Genomic DNA, 25,334 nt, shown 5'->3' on the forward strand with positions numbered 1-25,334 from the left:
AGAGAAAGTTATCAGTTCTAGTCACATTTGAGCATTGGATTTTACGGCTTTCGAGTGACAAACTTCGAGCTATTCGCAGTGGACTTACGTCGTCCAAGTTATTTATTATTTGTATTTAATCCGTTTCTGCGTCACATTGCGAAACTTATTTTTATTTTGTTCAAAATGAGAAATTCAATATATGACCCTCGACGTTTCACATGTACTTACCAAACACTGATTATTGTATTTTATTTTAGTCGTATAGTAAAATATGTGTTTGTGAAAATATGTGTGTACATACATATGTATCTCTGATGATCGTCCCTGTTCTCGGTAGAATGAAAAATTCGGAATTTTATTCTTCTTCTTGTTTCCTTTGCGTTACCAATCATAAGTCACTTGAAAACTTGAACGACCTCCTCCTTTCTTTTTGTCATATGGCATATTGAAATAAATAGAGGATTAGCATTTAGAATGATGCATAAAATTATATGTATTGTGCTGAGGTGGGAATATATGTACATATAAAAAAATGATATCCGATTCATAAGCAAATCAATTTTTGATCTACGAGCAAACCAGTTATGTGTCATTAATAAAAGATCAATATATTTTAAATTTTTTAAGCTTTATTTAAAACTATTATAAGTTTCAAAAGTGCAGTCATTAGTTTAAGATAAATTTGTAGACACTTAACAGTTCAGATCACTTTGAAATTCAGTATATTCTAATAATTTAGAATAATGAGCACTAGTTTTACAAACGGTTCAAAAGGGTTTCACTAAGGCTTTCACTAGGGCTCTCTCTAGGGCTTTCACTAGGACTTTCACTAAGGCGTTCACTAAGGCTTTCACTAGTTTCACGAAAAGGGCTTGATCATAGACACAGTATATTGTAGGTGTCCATCAAGATAATTTGATTTGTTCAATTCGGTCGTCGTCTATTATACAGAAAAGATGAAGTTATTTGTTTGATAATAATTATAGAGTAACAAAAAAATCACGTTTTCTATTTACCGGAATGGAGACTAATACATCTTTAAGTTTGATCCACTAAATTTGAATATAACAATGATTTTTGTTGGTTTTATTTCTTTTATGAGGTGTTTAAAAAGCAATCATAAGATATGTATGTAAAAACATGTGTGGTTTGACTTTTTAAATTCGAAAGATTATTAATTATATAACACTCATATCTCACAAACAAAAGCAAACCAACAAAAGTCATTGTAATATTCTAATTTACATAGTGGCTCAAATTTAGTTAAGATTTTCTTTTTTGCTCAGTTTTATTTTATCTAAATGTTTAGTTATTTCCGTTGAACATTATTGTTTGTTGGTATCATCCGATTCATCATGCATGCAATTAGCTTTGCTTTAAATGAGAGAAACTTCATTTGTGTAATAAAAGATTGTTGAGATAATAACATCATGTATAGTTGTTGAGATAATAACATCATGAGTTACAGTTTCTTGGGATAGAATCGTTAGTTCGTTTATCCATTTCAGGGATGTATGTACATATAATTCGTCACCAACACTAAATATCAAAGAATTATAATTTTCTTTTATCTGTGTGTAAAAGTTGTATTATTGAAAATATATAAACGGCCGAAATCGATGAAAGATCGCAATATGTAATATGTCCTTACATATATACAAAACATTAACAGTTGATAGGTTTAGAATTTTATGTATACATTTTTTTTGATGAAATAAAGCTACGATAAAAAAAATGTTCCCATCCAGTGACAACGTTTATTGTTACAGCGCGAATGGTTTTTACGATGCGGCGTATTGTTTATATGCTTCTTTTTACCGACGCGAATAGGCAGATGCATGCGTGCAAAATTGAAATGATAGCATTTTTTCTTTTTTCTTTTCTTTGATTGAACGTATCAAAATGAAATTTGCGATTCACGACCTATGTATGTATACCGATTAGAACTGAAGATATGTACATATGTATAATATAAGTAAGTATATTTTGATTTTTTGTTGTTTTTGATTCTTATAAATGTATCTTTCTTTTTTATCGCTTGGTCAATGGTGACCATCGTGGTCATTGGTGTCATTTTGGATACGATTGACGATCCGCCTACATTCCTTCCGGTTCTGTGCCAAGTTAAAGGCAGCGTTAAGGGATCCCGCCAGTTCCTTGATTTGGTCAGACCATCTCTTGGGAGACCGTCCTCTCACTCGTCTTCCCTTCAACGTTCCTGTACTAGCCTTTCCAGACCCTCCACATTCTTCCTGGTCATATGGTCAAAGTATGAAAGAAATCTTTTCCTACATATTGTGGAGAGTCTCTCTGAGACTGCTAGCTCTTTGAGGTATCTTGTGGTTCATGGTATGCGCAGCATCCGTCTCCAGCATCACATTTCAAATGCATCTAGATTCTAGAATGTCCCTTTCTCTATTGTCCATGTCCCGACTCCATATAACGCAATGGGGATCACCAAAAATTGCACCAGACGGATTTTCGTTTTTTTCATAATATAGCTTAGGTTCTTCCGTATTTTCACCAGACTGATCATTGCCGTTTTCACCATTCCCACTCTTCTACTGATTTCCGATTGGCATCCTCCTTCCCTTGAGATCAAAGCCCCTAGCTAGATAAAGTCGTCGACTTCCTCATAGTCTTTTAGAGTGTTGGTCTTTATGAGAGTCTCATATCTGTCACAAAATAGAATTTTTGTTTTATTTTTGTTTATCTCTAGACCCAAGTGTCTACTCTCTATCTCTATTCTACGAAGAAGCCATTCAGCCATTTCATCCTCATTGCTGGCTATTAACGTCGTGTCGTCTGTGAATCTTATGTTAGAAATCTTTCTGCCGCTTATTGTTATTCCACCTTACTCATGTATATTAGAAAGATGATTCATTCATATATATTTCAATTATTATATTTGAGTACGACGAAGAAAAGAGTGATGGAAGTCAGAGCCTACCATAAGGATTGGTTTGTGGCAATGAAAATAGGTTTACATTCACGTTCACTAGATGTATTATAGATGCTGATGTAATCAAATAGTATTTGTGTGCATGTACATACATATATATATATATATATATATATATATATATATATATATATATATATATATATATATTTATTTATTTATTTATTTATTTTAAACAGACCATTGTGGCATAACAGGAATTCCTAAAGCGCCACAATGGTCAAAAAATATAACACAAAAAAGAAAAAAAACAAAATAACAATTAAACATAAACATAAATACATCCATACATACATAAAAAATAGCATTTATAATAACAGATAAAGTAAAAATATCAAATAAAATATAGCATAAGGAATGCCTTGCACCTACAGCCAGTTTCAATAAATATGTAAGAAACAACTACAAATACAAAACATCCCTGTAAGGCCCAAATGGAAGAGAGAGATATATATATATATATATATATATATATATATATATATATATATATATATATATATATATATATATATATATATATATATATATATATACATATATATATATATATATTTAAATGACAGCGTTTCTTCAAGTGGGTTCAGATTGGATTTTCGAAATTAAATTTGAACGCGAAAATATTAAATTTTCACTTGTACAATTACGAAATTTATTTTCAAATTAACATTATTCAAATTCAAAACAACAAAGCTACGAATAATATTTATAATTAAGTTCGTTCTTAATAGCGATGGCCCGAATAATTAATGTACAAAACGGAGCTCGCGGTAAGTCAACAATCGTAACGCGGTTGAGTTAAACGAAGTACATACATGCATACATACATATGTATGTATATAGAGCATATGTATGTGTTTGTAGATTTTCTCATCGTAAGTCAGCACAGTGTTAAGATTTCCGTCTCGTCTGTTCGCAGGTTTTGTCAGTTAAACGCGCAATTTGAAGTGGTTAAAGGCAACGGGTAGTTTGACACTTTTCCCGTGTAGGGTTTTAACTATTCTAACCGTGAGGCGCTTCTAAAAGATTTACATTTCACGCTGGAAGCTCCGCGTGTCTGCCATTTTGCGAATGCGAATTTGTAGTGCCATTCGATGTCTCTCACGAGGATTCGCCTCATACATAAATTTATCACTCATGATCGTTTTAGATCCGCCGGGAGCTCACCGTCATATTCTTGTTCGTTCATGGTGAAAGGTATGTACATATACATGACCGAAAAAATATATCGTCACGGTAAAATCAAAACAATATTGTCGATTTATTCGACGTTCTCGACCATTACATACATAAATACATATATGATATAAAAATTTACATATGTAAGTATAGGTACCTACTATGTAGGTATAGAATTCAGATGTAAAGTTTGCCTGATTTGATTTTGCGTTCACGTTTACAATTCACTGTATGAAAGAGTAGTCTCATATAAAAATTCTGTTAGGTCGGTTTTGAATGTAAATAGGTAGAAGGTAATTTGCGAACATTTTTTTCGAGGAAATGCAATATGCATATTTGACTAATGCAAATTTTGATATAAAATGCTACTTAACATTTGCCTTACTGTGCTAAAAATATCCGTTAGCTACTGTGCTGGAGGCTTTGCAATCAGTTCAAAATGTGTGTTTTAACTTAAAATAATGCAAAATCTGTGAGGCTTATTATTGTAATTAACTATAAAAATCATTTTATTATTTATTAAGCGTCGAATAATATAAAATAAGGGTGAGAAATGAAAAAAAATAGCGGTTGAAGCCGAGCCGCTATACCAAGGCGGATATCATTCTTAAACTGACCTGTTGATACTGATTATTTTTTTTTATTTAGTAATGACATATTTCGAACCATAGAGGTTTTGATGAGGAATACGTAAAATATGAAGACCCTGCATTTAGTATATTTGGAGATATATGTAAAACAAAATATAAGTCCTAGTCACTCGCTATTCATCATAGTGCGGTAAGTGTTATTGGGATAAAGATACTGTGCTTTTAATTTTTGAAATCGATAATTTCATGTCTTAGTTTGGTAATTTCCAACAAACTTCATGCAAAATTTCATTTAAATTCTGCAATATAACAACTAATTCCTATATGTGTATGTACATATTTGAAATCGATAGTTTTAATTGTTTTAAAACGTCAATTTTTCTCTTATAAATGATGAAAATATTATTGATTGGCACAACACTGCATGGAAAAGACTACTTATATTCATATTATACAGCACCGCCCGCTTTTGGCACGTTCATACTTGTTTTGGTCTAGTGCAAGTCAAAATCGGCTTATATATTAATTATAAAGTGCGACGATGGGGCATAATATTGCTTGCGTCGTATCGTTGAGTCAATATTTTCAAAATATTATGTTTCTGAAAATATTGATATGTGCATGGTAGTGCTTTCGTTAGTACGAGTGCACTCGTCAAAGAAAATCGGTTCTGCTTTATACGTTTCGGTGACATGTACATACTGCTGTATAATATGAATATGTAGATCGTGTCGGTTACTGCTGTAATGTATGCATCACGTGCAAATTACGGAACATATATATGAATGTGTCCATATAGAATGTACTAAAGAAAAGTTTTCGTACTGCTGTTTACATACAGTTGACGGCTTGAGTTGTACTAGTATAAACGAAAATGAAGGCGTATTATTTTATTACTACACGTAACACATACATATATTGTTATTTAATGCGTATTCGTTGACTAGGATGGTTACATTTAAAGCCCGGTTTAATTTATGATTTACATAAGTGCTGAAATATTGTATGTTTGTATATATTTTAGTTTGTCGGACTTGAAAATATCATGATTCTGGTTGCTGAGATTATAATATTGTACATATGTAAGTCATTTTAAATTATATAGATTTATACATATTATATGTATAGTGAAATTTAGTTTGCCATAGATATATTTGATAAGGGTTTATAACGGGTGTTGAATCAATTTTAGAATTCCGTAAGTACATACATACATACAACGGATTAATCTTGTGTAGGTTCTGGATGGGTTTTACATATTAAATAAATTGTGCTTCGAGGGAGATATAAGGATAGGGTGTTATCCCGTAATGCCCTTTGGGCTTTTAAGCGTCACATGTACCCGTCTACTTAAGGGCAGTGAAACAGCATTGGAAAATTAAGCCCGCAGCTATATTTGGACATTTTCAATTACCTCGCTATTCAAAAGCTAAGCTCGTAAAAGCCGGTGATGCAAATATGATGTTATTCCATTGAACCTTTTCGGATTGGTCGACGATCATAAAACTGCATTTTATGGTTCGCTACCCCTGTCGGGAAAATCTTTTGTGCTAGATGTCGCTTCGACGTGGCAAACATGTTTACACGACGATGCTCGATCTCTATGGCCACCCTAACGGCTTTCTACTCGTCTTCTCTCTTATTATTCAAACAAAATCATCGCTTTCCCGGAAAATTCATTACAATTTTCTCGAGCGTCGTTCATACGGGGAAAATTGGACGCGAAGCAGTTTCGCCCTGTCATTACATACGCAAGTGTATTACTTATGTACATATATGTACATATATATCTGCCTATAATAACATTATATAAAATGTTCGGTAAGAGGGAAAAATTTTCGTGCCTTCATTTCAAGCCAAGCGATAAACAGATTGGAATGAAATTGCTCAATTTGCCGTTCACAGACGCACATTTCTGTTATTTACTCGTCTTTATATAATATCAAAATATACTAATTGATAAGTGGTCAATTATTGTAAACAATTCTTGGAACGTAAATGCGATTATTTCATTATTAAAAAGATCAAAAAATTCAAATGAGGGGTTTTGAAATTGAGCCCTTTAAGAGCTTTGTTTTTTTTATAATAATTTCTGAAATGAATTTTTGCCGTATAATATCATACAAAGGATTATTTTATTCTAAAGAAACTCAATAAAATACAACGTAATATCATATGTATGTGTATTACATAATATGAGAGTAGATTTTATTATTTTTAAGAGGCTTATGAACGGATAGGATCATTAGGTTTCTTGTTCAAACTTCTTGTAATATACATATTTATTTATTTAAGTTTGTACCATTGTGGCATTACATTGTAAGTTCTTAATGCGCCACAATTGTCGAAAAAAATACAGTGAAATGAGAAAAAAAATATATATACAGAAAAAATACATAATCAAATAAAACAATAGCATTATTATAATATTAGATAAAGTAAAAATCATAAATAACAAAATACATAGTGGAGAATGTCTTGTATCTACAGATAGCAAACAATATACATAAAAGAACCAACCAAAAATACAAAACATCCCTGCGAAACCCAAATGGAAGGGAAAAGATTAAAATTGCACTCATAAATCACATTATGAAAATAGTGATGAGCGCAGGCTTCCAGACAAATAGGTCAAAATGATCTCCGATAATCTACGCTCACTGAGGTGGAAAATATCACAGCAGAAATTATTTCATTAAGGAGCTGGATAGCTCTTGGAATAGGAGCTATCCGATAAAGGGCTGTGCGGGTAGGAGGTACACTGTATTTAAAATGTACTAGATACAAGTGAATATTTTCAAATTAATATTTTTTTTAGATATATAGATAGAATAGATATGGATAAAATATATCCGATATATTATACATATGTACATATATAAATATTCTATTGTACCTTTATATGTTTCATATTCTTTAGGATTTATCTACGTAAAAATGTTTATGTATGTATGTCTATACAGTCAGTTATTGAATGATTTTTCACGGTTCGTTAGTTCGAATCCGATAGTACTAGACTCAAGCATTTTCCAGATAATACGCAAACACGTGAAAACGTTTCTGAGCACCGATACAAATACACGATGTTGTATATAGTAGACATCTTGTTTGGAAAATTCGAGGAAATTTGAATACATGTGCTCGAGCAAAATGGATAACGATACGCCGAGTGGGTGTAGCGAGACGAAATCTTGAGGTACAACTTTTAACACGATCGCGGTATTTTGTTCACATGATAGACTTCGTATATAGCGAAAGTTATGTTCGCTAATTTCTTAACAAGGAGTCCGAGGGTGTGAGGATTCAGGAGAGGGTTTTGAACGAAATGTGGAAAACCGTCGGTATGCAAAGCAGGCGAGCCGAGCACGTCAAGGCTTTGCCGCAAGACTTGTTTATTGTTGACGTGGTTTTTGACATAGTGTCAACTCGCATTCGGGATGATGTCCGACAGTGTGTCGCCGAGCTTCGTACACAAACTCCCAGTGAGCCAAATTTAATGGAAAATGTGTCTTTTGATTGAACGAGAAGGGTGAAAAATAGCCGTCGATAAATTTGTCCCACTTACGGTGAATGGAAACGGCCAGTAGGCAATCGAAAAAATCATGCTTCAAATGGTAAATATTTATTGGTACGTTAAAGTAGTGGCTTTTTTTGCTACTTTTTTCGCTCCCGCGCCACGACTGAGCTTAATCCGCACTCGGACCAAATTTTTTCCAATAACATTTAAATATATTTAATTGATTAATATGAAAAAAAACGTAAAAAGCACCCACCTACCTACATACATATAAACAATATAAAACGCCGATAGAAATATTAATAAATTAATTCATTCATTCATTAAATAAATTTTCAATGGATGGCGGTATATTATTTCTAAATTATTTCGGTCTATTTGCTTACCGGAAACATTCGCATCGAACAGTATATGTATGTATGTAGAACTTTTTTTCTTTTGTTATTATTCGTATTACATTGTACGTCGTTTTGTTGGAAGCGGTCTAGCTTACGTACATACACATGTATGTACATATGTCGAATCGAAACGACTATTATAGTACGGCGAGCGTTATCTCAGACAGACAAACAGACAGACACACAGACAGACTAACACACAGCCAGACAGACAGACAGACAGACACACAGTCAGACATATAGACAGACATACATTCAGAACAGTGAAATTATATCTATGATAAGATCTTAGCCCTTTGGCAGCTACGATGTTTTCATAATCGAAGCGAGAAATGCTAACATTTATAATTTTTTTGAAGAATAAAAAGTCTTATTTACATGCTTCATTGGCCGAGCATGTCACACTTAATTTGAAACAATACATTTGAAGCGGGTGCTTGGAAGCTCTCTCTCTCTTTCTTTCGTGGTAGTAAATGTAATAGGGGGTGAAAGTTTGATTGATTTTGTGATTTGTTTTCAATGGGCATTGTAAATATTTTATGTGAATTTTAGTTGCATTTAATTGCACGATGGCTCGTCAGCTCTATAATAGAAAACAATTTTCGGTTGTTTTTGTTATTATTATTTATTATATATAAGAAAAATACAAAATAGTAGCATTAGAAAACTATCCGAGGGTAAAGAAAAAGTAATTAGCAATTCTCGACGTTTTCATAAACAACGATATATCGTTGAATAGCATTCTAAGGGTTAAGCAAATGAATAATTATTTCTACGATTAATTTCAATATACTCTTACAATGTGAAAATAAATTTGTATAATTTAATAATATTACCTAATACACAAGAGATTCACCAAGTTCCATTATATTATATATAAAAATATTATTCTACATAGTTCTCTTTTGAAAAAATGTATATGTTACCAAGTTTTGTGCTGTGAAACCGGCTATACATCATGTTATTTTGTCAAAATTCTAGCTTCGATACTATTGATAGTAAAAAATATACTACTGGCAGTATCGAAATTTAATTATTTAAATTTTATATTATTTGAATAATTGTTTTGAATTGAGAAGTAAGCGTTGTATCGGCTAGTTCGAATGGATTAGTCATAGAATGAGTCAAAATTCAACATCAGTTTTGATTTGCCATTCAACAGAGTTGCCAAGTGGATTATAAATTGAAAATCAAAGATAAAGTATCCTGAAATTATCGTACGTGTACCTGAGACTATTTATTTCCGTAGAAAAATATTGATATATAACTGACTGTTAACAATGAGAAGCCTTCCTATTTTTTAGAAATCTTTTTTTTCAATTGAAAATTATTTGAATACATATGTATGTATAATATAATATTTAAAAGCTAAAACCATTCATCCCAAATACAGAATCTTCAAAGCAAGGAGTGTCCAAAATTTAATTTAATTTTTTTGACACTCGCTGATCGGTTATTTGCACGTTATAGAAGGAACACAATACATATTTTGCAAATGAGAAAGTAATTAATTAAAATACTTAATTTTATTGTAATGATTGCTTAAATAGATCTATAACGGTAGATACCGACACTGCCGGTAGCGCTTAAATTTTTTCGGTAGTACCGGTAGTGACAAATTTAGGTATTTTTGGAATACAAAGTATGAATGTGAACTTATTTATGTACTTCGTGTTATTCGTATCACTATATAAACGTGTGCGTATTATTTAATAGCATGACTTGCGGATATTAAGTAAACAAAATTAGTAGGCGTGAATTAGGAATATTAAACGAAAAAAATAATTTTATTGAAATTTAAACATATTTATGTACCCAACATTAACACGTGTTTCAATGAATGCCAAATTCGGATGATATTGATTTATATTTGTATATATGTATGTATGTATCTATCTAGTGAGAAAATCTAATACTATAATATATATGTACATATATAAACATGATAAAATTATCAGCATGTCAAACAAATTATCTTGCGTGCAAATCTGACACGCTTGCTATTAGTACACCATTACTGAACTACCTCCATCGTAATAGTGTATCGTTTTTCCTTCATTAGTGTAAATAGACAATGGGAAAATCTTTGCGCTTTTCAAGAGGGTTGGTCACGATGTAAATGCCATTGGGTTTTTTTTTTTTGATAAATGTACGATACATGTACATATTTTAAATTGTGAGTAGGAATTTTTATGTTTTAAGTGGATGGGTACTTATAAAAAAGGTCATTAGTGGCCAAAAACCGTATACACATATATAATCGAAGGTTAACAATATGTACCTATACAAATGATTTGTAAGTAAATTTGTCAGTAAAAATATGTACATACATATGTATGTATCTTTCCGTGCAAAATTTGTACGTACCATTTCAAGGTTTATTTTATTATATATCTATCAGTGACCTCCTCTATAATTTTCACATCAATTCAAGTGTTCGATTAAATTGAAATAAGCGATTTCGACGGTTCAAATCCAACGTATGTATACCGAGCGGCGAGAAGTAATCCGTTTAAAGCTACAAATAGCCAATACGAAATTCTGACACGACGAATTGATAAATGTAACGTGTAACGTCGATGGGAGCATTTTCCACTCGAATTCTAGAGATTCATCAACGAAATTCGATCAAACGTCCATTAATTTGTGTCATATATCGAGCAGCGAACGTCACAAATGAACGGTCGAAACGTCAATTAATACTCGTAATTGCGTATCGATTGGCGGTCTAGTTAACCGCTCGTTATATTGAAGGTAATCATAATAGACAATAACCAAGCCGGTGTGCAAACCATCGGTTAAATTGATGTAATAACGCACACTCAAACTGCCTAAAACACTCAAACATTTGTAATATAAACCGCTCAAACATGGACAATAGTAATTTTATTAAATTTATTTGAATGGTTTTATTTTATTTAAATTTCTTTGAATATTTATTTGTTTTTCTACGAACCAAGTATATATGTAGGTAGTTACAAAGTCTCTTTCGAAATTATATATTTCACGAATTCATCATTGTAGATTATTTATTTTATACAGTATGCTTTATAGGTCATGTATTCTTAGTGTAATTGGCTGTACGAGTCATAGTTTACGTTCATTATATGGACATACATACATACATATGTTACAGTTGAAGTGTATCTTCCAGTTGTGATATGTTTTGACTAGTTGGAATATTCATATTCCATCTAACCTGGTACCAACTATCGTTATAGTTGGTACCAGGTGTATTTTCAGTTGTAATATATTTTGATTAGTTGGAATATATTCCGTCTAACTCACGCAAGTTGATTCATATGGTGAATTATATTCCAACTGGTCAAAATATATTACAACTGAAAATAAACTTCAACTATAAGTTGGTACCAGGTTAGATTGAGAGGTTTGGTTTTCGTGAAAACGTCGCTCAACTAGTAAATTGAGTTGGTAAGTCACATTTTTGTTTTGAACACATTCCTAAAATTACTGTACTCATTACATCATTAATTATACCTAAAGCATTATTGAATTCTAAAGCATTTGTAAAAACATTAGAACTGTCAAAATTCAACTGTTATATTAAAACTGGCGGTCATTGTTGAAAGTATATTTGCGTTTGTAGGCCTATAATTTACTAATTGAATTGCATTCGAATATGATTGACCTAAAACGCCAGTTGGAATATATTGCAACTGAAAATACACTTCAACTGTATCATATTATATATAAACGATAAAAGTGGTGTAAAATTGGAACTCGGTTGTAAATCGCTGATATGCACGGTTGTACCTGTATGTTAAATTTCACCGACGTGTAATTATTTAGTTTTTGAAACAAAAATAAATATGTATGTAAATATATTGTATGTATTGCTCGAACACGCTATAGGTGTAGCTATCGTAAAACTATGACTATAAAGTCATTTAAAATACAGGTTGAATACGCTAACAAAAGAGGCATGTGAACTTTTCATGATGGGTTTAAAATAGATGAAAGAATCGATTTCACTTTATTTTAATTAAAAATGTCATCGTGCAGATGTTGTTTGGATAACTAATGCATATACATACATACGTATGTATGTATATAGGTGTAATTTGTACTCTGGAGAATTGCGTATAATGGAAATATTCGTTTCGATATACCTGAATTGAATTCTTCAATTTATTCTTTGGAAATGTTTTCAATGAGAGGGAATACAAGGGAGGCGAATGTTGTTGGCGTAGAGGGAATAAGAGGAAGAAACACGCCTGACTGAACAATTTTGTTCCATGGCAGTTTGTATTCGAGTCCAAAGACTACTAAGGAGCATTTCGCTGTGCATTCAGAGTAGATCCGAATACCCTTAATATGTACATATTATATGGCGCAAATAGGGCGTAAAATGTCGATAATTGTTTAAATTATTATATATTTCATAAAACCACTAGAATAGATCAATGGTTAGCGTGTAATGATTTTAATTGTGTGGTGACGGGTTGTATCACTGGCTTTGTTGCTGGCCAGACCCGGGATAAGTTCCTATCAGAGTTTACCAATATCTAAGTCTTACCAGGAGCACTGTTGAAAAACTCAGAATAAATTATATTCAATCAAGGTCATCCCAGGGCTCGAACTCGACAACCTCTCAGTGGTTATCATTGACGAAACCAACAAGTTATACTATTGGCTGTATATGTTTTCACATATTTAAGTATTTTTAATATGAATATTTTCTATAAATTCAATTATGATGTTTGGTTTTTAATTCCAAGTGATTTCAATGAAAATTTTACTGTAATATCCATTTTTTTTACATCTTTTATATTCCGAAATTTCCAGTACACAATTATCTAATAATTTCAAGCCGAGAATAGATCCGACGAAAGCGAATCCGCAGATTGGAAAACCACTGCTAAAATTGTTACCCGTGAAAATTTTTCATTAAAAACTTTTATACATTTCTTAAAGCAAATTGGACGAGCGCTTCGTGAATATCCTAAGAGCGAGGACCTCTTGAAATGGGCGACGCGCGAAAAAAGGAGGTTTTTCTTTAATGCGGTGTCTTTTTGACGGCGGTTTAAGTGTTTCATCCTTTAAACGAGTCAAGCCAGTACTCGGTGTAACATCAAAGAACTGTCATATACTGTTTGGATATGTACATACACAGGGGATTTGTGACACGCTTTCCTACATTGATAATAGAGTGGAGGAGACGAAAGCTGACTAACTTTAATTGATTTCAAAAAACTGCAGTTAATTTTTCTTCTTTATGAAATGCCACAAGTGAAGTATGCATATATGTCGATAATTTACACCTTAGGTATATACATTATTGAGTAATTAAATTGAGTTGATTTAGGTGTTAGTTTAATTTGCGAATCGGTGCGTCCTCCGGGACAATGAGTTAACGCTTCGGTTAAAGTGGGTCAACTTGGATACTGTGATTTAAAATAAAAATTTCAATACTATTTGTTTTGATTTGAAGTCATGGCCATGGTTCATTCATGGTGAAAAATAATTCTCGATTTCGAGAAATATCTAGCAAAACATTAAATATAATATAATGTTTTGCGTTTAACAATATTTATAAATATCGGTGGCCTGTAAAACGCTTATTCTGCTTTTTCCGACATTCTGGACATATCGAATTGATAACAATTTGTGAATTAAATCAAACAGAAATATTGTTTTTGGGACTGAAAATTGGGCTTCCGCCACTTTCAAATATAACGCCTCATATGCATGTTAATATACGAGACAATAAAAACTTTATAGGCGATATATGTGGGTCGATCCAAGTTCCAGGTCATACTTTAAACTTGGCAGTTTGTCGTCGCCACATTAAAATTGTTAGATGTACATTGTATGTAGGTCTCGTTTTCACCCTAGCAACATCTACCTGGTTTCCAACTCCTGAGAGACTGGAGACTCGCTAGTATGCTTATTGGATTAGCGTGGAATTAACGGAACCGCAACTTTACCCCAAAATACGCGTTTGAGAATATGCAAGCGTATTATAACAGAGATCCCTCTTATTATCCCGATTAATTTACTGCTTTATATAATACACATGTACATATATGTATTTATATATAAAGGGATTTGTAGTGATTAAACACTACACATTCATTGACGGGCAGGTACGAATGAACGTCAAACGTATCACACGATATACAGTAAGAATAGAATATACAGATGTATCTACATATAATATGTATGTGTTTATTTATAACATCTGATGTCCCGTCACTTCTCAGACACTGCTCCAGTTCGTCTTGAAGGTTTATTGTAAATTTATAAACAGTTCATCTCAGATTCTCTCTGTCAATTCTTCAGCGTTCTCGGGATTATTAGATACGCAAACTTACTGAGTGTAATCAAGAGCGGTTTAGCTTGCGGTCGGTTAATTGAACATTATTCATTCTGAATTATTTAGTTGGGATACCGTGAATAGTATCAAATTTTGTGTTAAAAACTGTTGTTTGCATAGTGGGCAAAATATTTATAAAAATCATCTCCAACACGTTTCCACTAGTCTCTGTTTTGCGCAACTCTCATACATCTCACTCCACACATTTTTCTGATTTCGTCTACCCATCTTCATTGCGGTTTTCCTTTCAATCTTTTACACTCTTTTGGGTACCATTCTAGCACTTATTTTATTCAACTTTAGTCCGTTCTTCTAGGTACGTGACCCGCCTATTGCCATTTTAATCTCTTTAATCTATTCACTATGTCCATTACCTTTTCATATGTTATCAATGACAAAATACATTGATCGAGGATCTTTTTCTTCAGACAAAGTGGCATTTTTTATTTAAAAACGGCGTTAATACGCCCAAATGCAGTTCACCCTAATTTAATACGTTTTTTTGTATATATTGCAAATTAATTAAATATTGAACGGTCCCTGAAGTTTTGTCAGATATTAAAATGCTATTTTCTTACTCATTTGACACTTTTGTTAAAGTATTCTAGTAAAACTGTCAAAGTGTCACAGTCCTCGCTTGAAGATATTGCAAATTCAGAGATTTTTTTTTTAATTTTGAAACGTCTGCTGCAAGGGCAATTAAGCCGAGAAACTTTGACTTAATATTTATAATGGAAAATTAATTTTCTCTTTAAAAATATGAAGTGTTAAAAATACTATTTATGTAGTTCTTTTATATGTAGATAAAGCGACTTGTTTAATGCATTCGCGTTGTATAAATATCGACAGTCATTAGTGGGAAGATAAAGTCAATTGGGTCAAAGTCTCATCTCAGCGCATCCACCGGACTCGCTTGCAATGATATATGTATATGTACATACATATATTTCAGGTCTTTTCAGCATGTTCAGTGGCATTAAAATGATAAATTGATGTGTGCAAAAGCGAGCACTAAGCGGGGAGTGATTCGATTGCAAAATTTTGCGCATCCTTCATTACCGCGTAATGAAAGCCAAATGGAAACGGCTAATTGACGCTGATTCGAGTATTAAATTTTACATTGAATATATTGTGTATGACGTGCCCAAATCCAACTAGATTCCACAAAGCGAAGGACGGTGTAATTGGCTATCGTAAGTCCTTTGACTGATTAGCGATCCTCGAACGAGTATCGTTTCAAAGATGTTTTGATTGCCATCATAACGGTCTTTGTGTATTTATCTGACGTAATTCGATGGGAATCAACATCATTTTACACGATTGGTCTTCACAAAATTGGATCCGAATTATTAAACGAATCGAAATTTTCACGTCGGATTTATACGCGGTGGGAAATATTTTCATACAATTTTCGTGGAAAAAATTGCCGACTGGGCGTGTGCGTCACAAATCGAGAACGAATGCTCGGCAATAACACTTACAAACACGAATGTGAGGGATTTTTAATTAAAAACATTGCCAATCTGTTTTTTGATGCAGTATAATTCGATGTAAAACAATTATGTACGGAATTTAAAATCCTATTTAGATTTTTATCTACATCCATACATAAATACTACAATTTGTCCAGTATTATAATGATATGTGAAAGCGTCAACTTGCATATTCATCATTTACTAGTATACAGTTTTCCGTGATAATAAGCAATAATATTAAATAAGGATCATGATTTTGTGTGCATGTCTGTTCGCAATTTTGTTTATTATATTTATATTATACTCACACATATACATATATGTAGATGCATGTATTTGCAATGCAAAGACCCAATTCAGTCATTTGAATATTTGACTTTCAGGCTACCAGGTAATTCAATTATATTTTGTTTTTATCGTTCAGCCACGCCTAGTCGAATTTAAATAGTAAGTTTAAACATCTACTACACCAGTCTATACATACATATATGAAAATAAAAATTTAAATAATGTTAGTTCTTTGTTTCCTCCAGAAGAAATTATTTTTCCATGTAGCCATATGATTTAAAGATTATTGAGGCCGAAAGTAGGATAAGTGCAGTAGAGGATAAAGTGAAAGACATTGAGTCACTTCAGAATATTGTTGATGTATTACAAAATAAAATCGCAAGCAATGAACAGAGATTAAGGCTCAACAATGTTGAAATAAAAGGAATCCCTTGTAAAAATAATGAAAACGTCTTTAATATTTTTGACTCGATCTCCAAAACTGTAAATTGTAATATTCCAAAATCAGAGTTCAAGAGTTCCCACCCGCACTTCGGATAAACTACTTGTAGTGAGCTTCATCAATAGATATATTAAAGAAGACTTTGTTGCGACTACCCGTAAACACAAGAATCTCACAGTTAATGATATAGGTGTTGGTCTTTACTAAAATTTGCCTATTGATGCAAATTTAGTATATATTGAAATAAATTAGTCTTTAGATAAGTTGACAAAAATATATTTGGAAGCTTTCTTTCATTTATTATACACGTTCAAGTCTACATAAGTGTACATACATTTCATTCGTTCATGTACATACTATTTTCAGACACGAACAAATTTGGCCAGTTATAGTGTACACAAAAATAACAAATTCAAGTGAATTATCCATAGTACATGCTTAAACTATTAAGTATTATTAGTTGTTTGTCCCATCCTCTATGTATGTACATATGTATGTATGCCTACTCTGAGTTGATATATTTAAAAAATTAGAGGAAATTATAGAATTATAGCAACGTTGTAATGTGTTTTCTATAGAATTTCCCTTTAAAATACTCTTCGCTTTGATATCTCAAAGGTTTTGACAGCTCAAAAGTATTGACAGCTGCAAATTTAATCTGACACCTGGTGAGTCTGTATTTAAAGATAGCTTTGGACTTTTAGCACTTAAACTAAAATGAATAGTTTGTGCATGAACAAACTGCTGTTTTCTTGAATAAACCGGAGTGAATTTGGACTGTAATATAAATATATAACATTCATTGTCTTTATTCGATGTGAAAATTTTCCGTTAAAAATTTCATGGCCAGCGTAAGTTACCGCATAAGAACATTGTGTGGAAAACATTGATTTTTCCATACAAAAAAATAAAACATCAGATTTTTTTGTTCGACAATCGCCTCTATAAGAGTCTATCGCTACGTGAGAATATTTAAAAAGTCCGAAAATGTAAATCTAAGCGTGGAAAAATCTATATTTTCCATGATTTTTTTTAATCACATAAATTAACGCGTCCAAAATTTCAGTCAGAACCACGTGTCGAGTATTAAAAAACTGATTCTTTTCAAAACCAACAGGTATAAATTACTCTGGGGACGCGATACACTTTGTTTCGTTAGAAAGTTGACTTCACTTCGATCTTCATACGCTTAAAAAAAATTTAACAAGTTAAAATCTAAAAAAAAAAATCGTCAACATGCACGACAACGAACAACAGCAATTCTTCAACCAAACTGTATATAACATTACACGCCAGGTTTAATTAACAATTTCCATTAGCACGCGAACCGCAAATTTGGAAAAGGGGAGCTTTATGCATCAGTAAACGTAACATCCTCTCGTATACTAATTACGATGCGCAACGTTTGAAATGTGTACATTTGGTATAAAAGACATGTAAGAATTCACGATATAGGTATAGGCGATCGCGTGATCAATCCCGATTTTCAAGTTATACATTAATAAAATGCAAGTACATAGCTCGATCCCGTTGCACAAATGCAGCTGGTTTCAAACGAACCGGGTGTGATTGTTTTTGGGTCAGCCGGGACGACGTATTGATCCACAGCCGGTTCGCGAACCGGTTCACCAACCGGCATACTACATTACAACTGACGATCTATGTATAATAATAATCGCGAAAGCGAGCGTACCGTGGATTTTTCCATTTTCACGGAAGTTCGCATGTTGTCGGCTCGTTCGACCCGCCTATCGTAAACTTGTCGCAAGTTTTCGGCTTATCCCTTTATGTCGAATACAAAACGCCATGGAAATCGTTCCAGGAAACGATTTTATGGCAGAGTGCTCGGAAGGTCGATCGCAAGACTGAATTAGTGGGTATTTTGCATATTTTCCTTTTCATACATATGTATATATTCGGCTTTTTTCGTTTTCTTATTGTAGAGTAATGAGTGTGATGTTTGAGGAATCATTCGCTACAATTTTTTTGTTTTTGACTTTCACGAGTGATGAAATTATTGAATCTTAAATATAATATACTATATATACATATGTATGTATGTATATGTATGTACATAGATAAATTAAAATAGGAGATCTATATACATATGTACATACATATAAGGGGAGGTAATGCTAATTCATCTGCAGAATCACTTTTAATAGTATATCAACAATCAATAATGAAATATGAAATATAATGTACTAGTGTTTTTACCCGGCTTCATTCGGTATTTGTAATATAAACTGCTTAAACATGGTCAATCTAATAGTAAACATTTTCTTAAATTTATTTGAATAGTTTAATTTTATTTAAATTAAATTTTATTAAATTGAACATCACGGAATCTACGATCCAAATAAACATACATACATATGTACATTCAAAGTCTCTTTCGAAATTATTTATTCGAAATTATTTCGAAAGAGACTTTGTCTCTTTCGAAATTATTTATTAGATGTTAGTATATTTGTATTTTTTTTCCATATACGTATGTATGCAGTAGAGCCATTACAGGTTTACCCCAAATCGACACTACGGGATACCCAAATAAATATTTATTTATTAATTAAAAAAAAAAAAACAGAAAAAAACAAACAGTTACATAACATCAATACCAAAAAAGTTATGAAAAATAAATTAAAACAATGAAATAAAATAAAAATAAGTAAATCGTTGAGTGATAGGTATAGCATATATGTATGTATGTATGTAGCACTAAGATTATTGATCAAATAATTGAAATTAAAAGCAAGAAAATTAACAATATGAGTAGTATTGCTAAGAGGAGGAATTACGGGAATAGTTTGTATAACAGGGATTAATGTGAAATAATGAAAGATTACGGAGATATTTGATTGGACATTGGAATTGGATCCCAATTAGCAAGACTATCAATTATATAATTTAAAAGCTTAAACAATAAACATAAATTATAAGTTTCCTCCTATTAGATTGCAAGGAAACAAAACGATCATAGTGAAGTAATCTGAAATTGCAGTATGAATGGTTTTTTTAAATATTTATTCGTTCTTGATTATTAATATACAATTGAAAGAAAGTTCTAGCAAAACAGTACTGGCAAATTCCAGATGACTTCTTACAAATGAAAAGCAAGGCAACCGTACAATGGTATTTTGCAATATCTCAAGTCTCGTTTGCACAACGTTTTCGGTGTATTTCGTCGTCGAGTTTGTATAGGTATATATTATACAAAACACATATACGAAAATGTTTTACATAGTGAAATACTTATTCTTCGACATAGCTACTAGTGAAAACATATTACAACTGAAAATACACTTCAACTTTAACGATAGTTGGTACCAGGTTAGATAGAATTTATTTCAACTAGTCAAAATATACATTTTGTATACGTTTAATCATCGTAAAATGTGAAAAAAGCAATTTAACTTATCGAAACGGGGTGCAGCTTTAATCTAAAATTATATACATACACCTGTAAGGCTTAATATTCAATAGCATTACATAATTTTTAGCCTATGTATAATAAATGGCGTTGAGTCAAAAAGATAATAGCAATTCGTGATCAAGTGAATTTGTTCAATTTTTATATGGGGTATCTTATATATAAAAGTTTCTTATATCTATAGGTATGTATTAATTAATATACATAGATGAAGCTTGATCTTGATTGGCGGTTTCACATAAAACTGGATATACATTATTTCCCTAAAGTGCTTTCATTGCAGTCTTATCCTATTCGGGAGATATATGTACATAGTACATACTACATGTACATATGTATGTAGAGCACTCACTGAATAAGCCTCACTTCAAAGAACTTTTACATCCATCCGATGAGAAAGTATCGCTCGAGTGTAATTTATGTATTCTCAGGCAGTATAAGGAACATATTTTTTAAAAGCATTTAAAGCAAAATAAGTACGACATTGCGTTTTAAAACTGTCTATGATGTAATATAGATTTAAGGGAGGTTACAATGCATCGACTCCGCTATAAATTTGACATAGATGATACTTATGTATGTACGTGATGAGATATGATGGAAACTCATTTTATACAAGATTGGTTTTGCTTCTGCAAAGAGATTCTCTTCTCGAGGGATATTTGTTGACATGGGGGAACAAGAAATTATTTCCTGCGCGAGCGCTTCCTGATTGCATCCTACGTTCCCGGATGTAACTTGCAATTTTCTCATGTTACTTGTGTGCATGCACATAAATACGTATATTTGATGTGTCATACAAGTGACGAAGTTCACCTTTGAATACGATCGTGCAAAATGTACATATAAATCAGCGGTGCGCAACACGTGGTTCGAATGCCACTTGTTGACACAAATTAGGCTTTGTGCGTTGTTCCAGATTTTGTACGATACTAACTCGCTGCTTTAAGCTCAAATTTTTTACTAAAATACACATATTGAATAATTTGTAAGGCCATTTTTTTAGTAATCATTTAGTTATATTTTTTATGAAATTACAATAGTATGAATATGTAGATTCTAAAAGCTCATAATCTAAAATTTATACATACATATACATATACAATATAATAATAAGCGTCTCTTTTTATGTAAACATATATGTACATATGTATGAATATGCATATTTATTAGGCTTTGAAAATTGTATTATAATATTTGAAAAATATGGTTTCAAATTTGTAGTTCTATCGAGAACTGCTTTTATTGAGGTAACCTCACTTATTATATGATTTAAAATCAATCGACATGAATGGTATTTCACTTTTATTACTTTATTGGAAGTAGTTATGTGCAGGGCTGTGAAGTCGGTTCAAAATTTTCGACTCCGACTACAACTTGAAGGATTTTAGTAAAATCGATTTTGCTAGTCGACGTATAAAATTATTAGTAATGAAAATAATAACGATATTCAAAATTTAAAAAAATCACTAAAAATTGAGTTGTAACCCAATTTATTGAATTATTGATAATGAAATAGGTATAAATAAAAAGTAAGTAAATTCATAGGGTATGTGTATGCATTTTATACACAAATAAATCAATTTAATAGAAAAATTAGAGTAAAAACGAAAATAAAAAAGTGTAAGACGGATGAAACAATCAGACAACACAACGTGAAATTCAACGATTTTATTTATAATTTAATTTAAATTCATGATTTTTTGTAAACAAATTTTTAAATTCAATTTATTAGTGGATTTACTTCAGTAAAATTGGAGACTCTAGTTAAAACATTCCGTAATTTAACTCCAACTCTGTCTCCGACTGCACTTCAAATGCTGTGACTCCCCAATTCCGATCTCGACTCCATAGCCCTGGTTATATGTACATACATATGTACATATCTATGTAATATTCTTATTGTAAAAATGTGTATTATATTTGGAAATGTATAAATATATAACATACGCATAGTACAAGCGTACCAAAAATAAAATAAAAATATTATTTTGGAAATGCTTTTTTACAATATTAAGAAGCTTATAATTTTCTTCGGAATGTACGTAAATCGATGTTATACAAGCATAATATAAAAATTCTTTGGTGTATTGAATTATCATTTGACTATTTGAGGAGCGAATACCAAAGCGAGAAAGAGGGATCTGAAAAGAGTCCGATTAAATATCAACCTTTTGAGAGTTCAATATTTACACGACAGGGCATTAAAATTTATACATAAATTACACAACTGAATCGAATTATTTATATGCTTTATAGTAATTACGAAATATATGTATGTAAGCGAAACACATTACTAACGTTAAATAATAGATTGTTTCAAGTATGTTCACGTAATAGTTGTTGAGGTTGAGAGCACTCCATCGAAACCCAGGGAAATACTCGTACTTACCTATGTATATTACATATGTAGATATAATGAATATAATAGATGTACGTACATATATATATATATATATATATATATATATATATATATGTATATATATATATATATATATATATATATATATATATATATATATATATATATATATATAAATGATATATTGAATTTCGAAACGCTCACAACTTTACTAGTGGTTATTTAAATTCTACTAAATTTCTGTAATAGACAATTCGTGCCAATTCCGAGTCGAGGGTGAGATTGGTACACCCGCAGAATTGCTTGCTCTGGGGATGTTCTTTCGCGATTGAAGTGGCGTCAAAAAACGACAGACAACCACCCCACAATGAGGTCACAAGGGTTGTCCCTTTGTGTATGTTAAGCGTAAGCCTTCAACACGACCGACCCGAAAGAAGGACCCTAGTAAGTGGAGGGCGACACGATTTTCGTTCCGCTTTTCCCTTGGTTAATTATCAAGTTGTCTTTCAGCCCTGCGTTATAAAATTAATTATCGTATTTTTTTTGCTGAAATTGAACGGGGTTTATTTTTGCTAATGGTGAATTTAGCCTTTGATCCTTTTTAACCCTAATTTTTGATTGATTTCCGATAAGATTAGCTTTGAAGTATAGGTAAAAATACGGAAGGTCGATTTTTCTTTTGTATTCATAAAAGCCCTTGGCAATCGCTTACATTGTATGCGATTATTACAAAGGAGATTATTTTTTATCAAAATAAAATAAAAAAATAAATGGAAAATTGTCCATTTATTTTTTTGAAAAAGAAAAAAACCATCGTTGTGTAGGAAATACCAATTATTATTATTTTATAGCTGAAATTAAATAGTAAAGGTTAAATAAAGAGGGATATATTGAAGGAGGTTTTACCATTAAAATCAATCCTTATATTATGTTGGAATATTCACATATTACAAATACAGGAGTGCTTAATTATTCATATAATTTATTTACATATATGTACATACACATATAGATTTGTATATTTTGGCAAATCAGGATTAAAGTTTGTAGAGTTTTTCACAACACTTTCTAAAAAAAAAAATATATATATATATATATATATATATATATATATATAAATATATATATATATATATATATATATATATATATATATATATTTATATATATATTTATATATATATATATATATATATATATATATATATATATATATATATATATATATATATATATATATATATATATATATATGTATATATATATATATATATATATATATATATATATATATATATATATATATATATATATATATATATATATATATATATATATATATATATATATATATATATATATATATATATATATATATATATATATATATATATATATATATATATATATATGAGGATTTTTATTATTTTTTAAAAAAAATAGTCAATGGTATATAAAATAATAATGTATTATTTTATATACCATTGTAAGAAATTAATATATACATAAAATCAGTGCGTATTCATGGAAAATGGTATAATTTTCAGGATAAAAGAAAAGCGTGGGTTTTATTCATATGATAAAATTTGTTTTTGATGTTTGTGACAAAAATGGAATTTCCCATTAATGTAAGAAGTCTAATTCATATTATGGACATCTCTGAAATATGAAAACGTGTTTTGTTCTTTAATAAACTGAACTACATATTTTATTTTAATAAAAGTTACGACAGTTTTATGCTTCCGCACAATATATATTGATTGTGGAAGCTGTGAGTGGAAACGTGATCAGTTTTATTGATTACACTAAAAAGGCAGGAAGTAGTTGATTAAATACTAAAAAATTGTGATGAGGGATCGTTATTTCATTTTTATGAGAGACTTTCGTTATTTACACCCGTTTTCATTTTGATTTTTATTTTCTTTTCAGCACATAGGAAATGGCATACTGTTGACAATGGCAGCCGCTCTTGGTCTTTTGGCTTTCCTCCTCGACGATCGTCAACAGAGGCAAGCTTTCCTGGAAACGAGACAAAGCCTGGAAGTTAAGCTGGTTATTGAAGAGCAGAGTGCCGAGCAGGTGAGCTTTTGGAAAATTTGTCGCGTCACTCATCTAGACGATTTTAAATGAGCTTTAAGTTATTTTTTATAATATTTTAGATTATAATCTTCATAAATTTAATATTTTAGTTTGTTTTCTATTTATATTTTTATAAAACTGTAAACAGAGAGCTTTCAGCTTTATTAAAGCCGAGAATGGGGTTTGTTTGAATCTTTAATACCGGAAGCAGAGCGCTCTGGTAATAATTGCGAAACATATATAAATAATTCTTTCTGAAGTTACGAGGTTCTTAACGCGGTTTATATCGC

At 31.2% G+C, this 25,334-nt stretch overlaps 1 protein-coding gene across 1 annotated transcript in view; it reads left to right on the forward strand.

The window, feature by feature from the left end:
* Ac3 (Adenylate cyclase 3) overlaps positions 1-25,334 on the forward strand; it is a 111,066-nt gene that overhangs the window by 20,314 nt on the left and 65,418 nt on the right. Inside the window, exon 3 of the mRNA XM_077436092.1 lies at positions 24,895-25,044. Coding sequence (XP_077292218.1) covers positions 24,895-25,044 — 150 coding nt within the window. The remainder of the gene's footprint in view (positions 1-24,894; positions 25,045-25,334) is intronic.

The sequence above is a fragment of the Arctopsyche grandis genome, chromosome 8 (assembly GCF_051622035.1).
Source record: "Arctopsyche grandis isolate Sample6627 chromosome 8, ASM5162203v2, whole genome shotgun sequence".
Classification (NCBI taxonomy): Eukaryota; Metazoa; Arthropoda; class Insecta; order Trichoptera; family Hydropsychidae; genus Arctopsyche; species Arctopsyche grandis.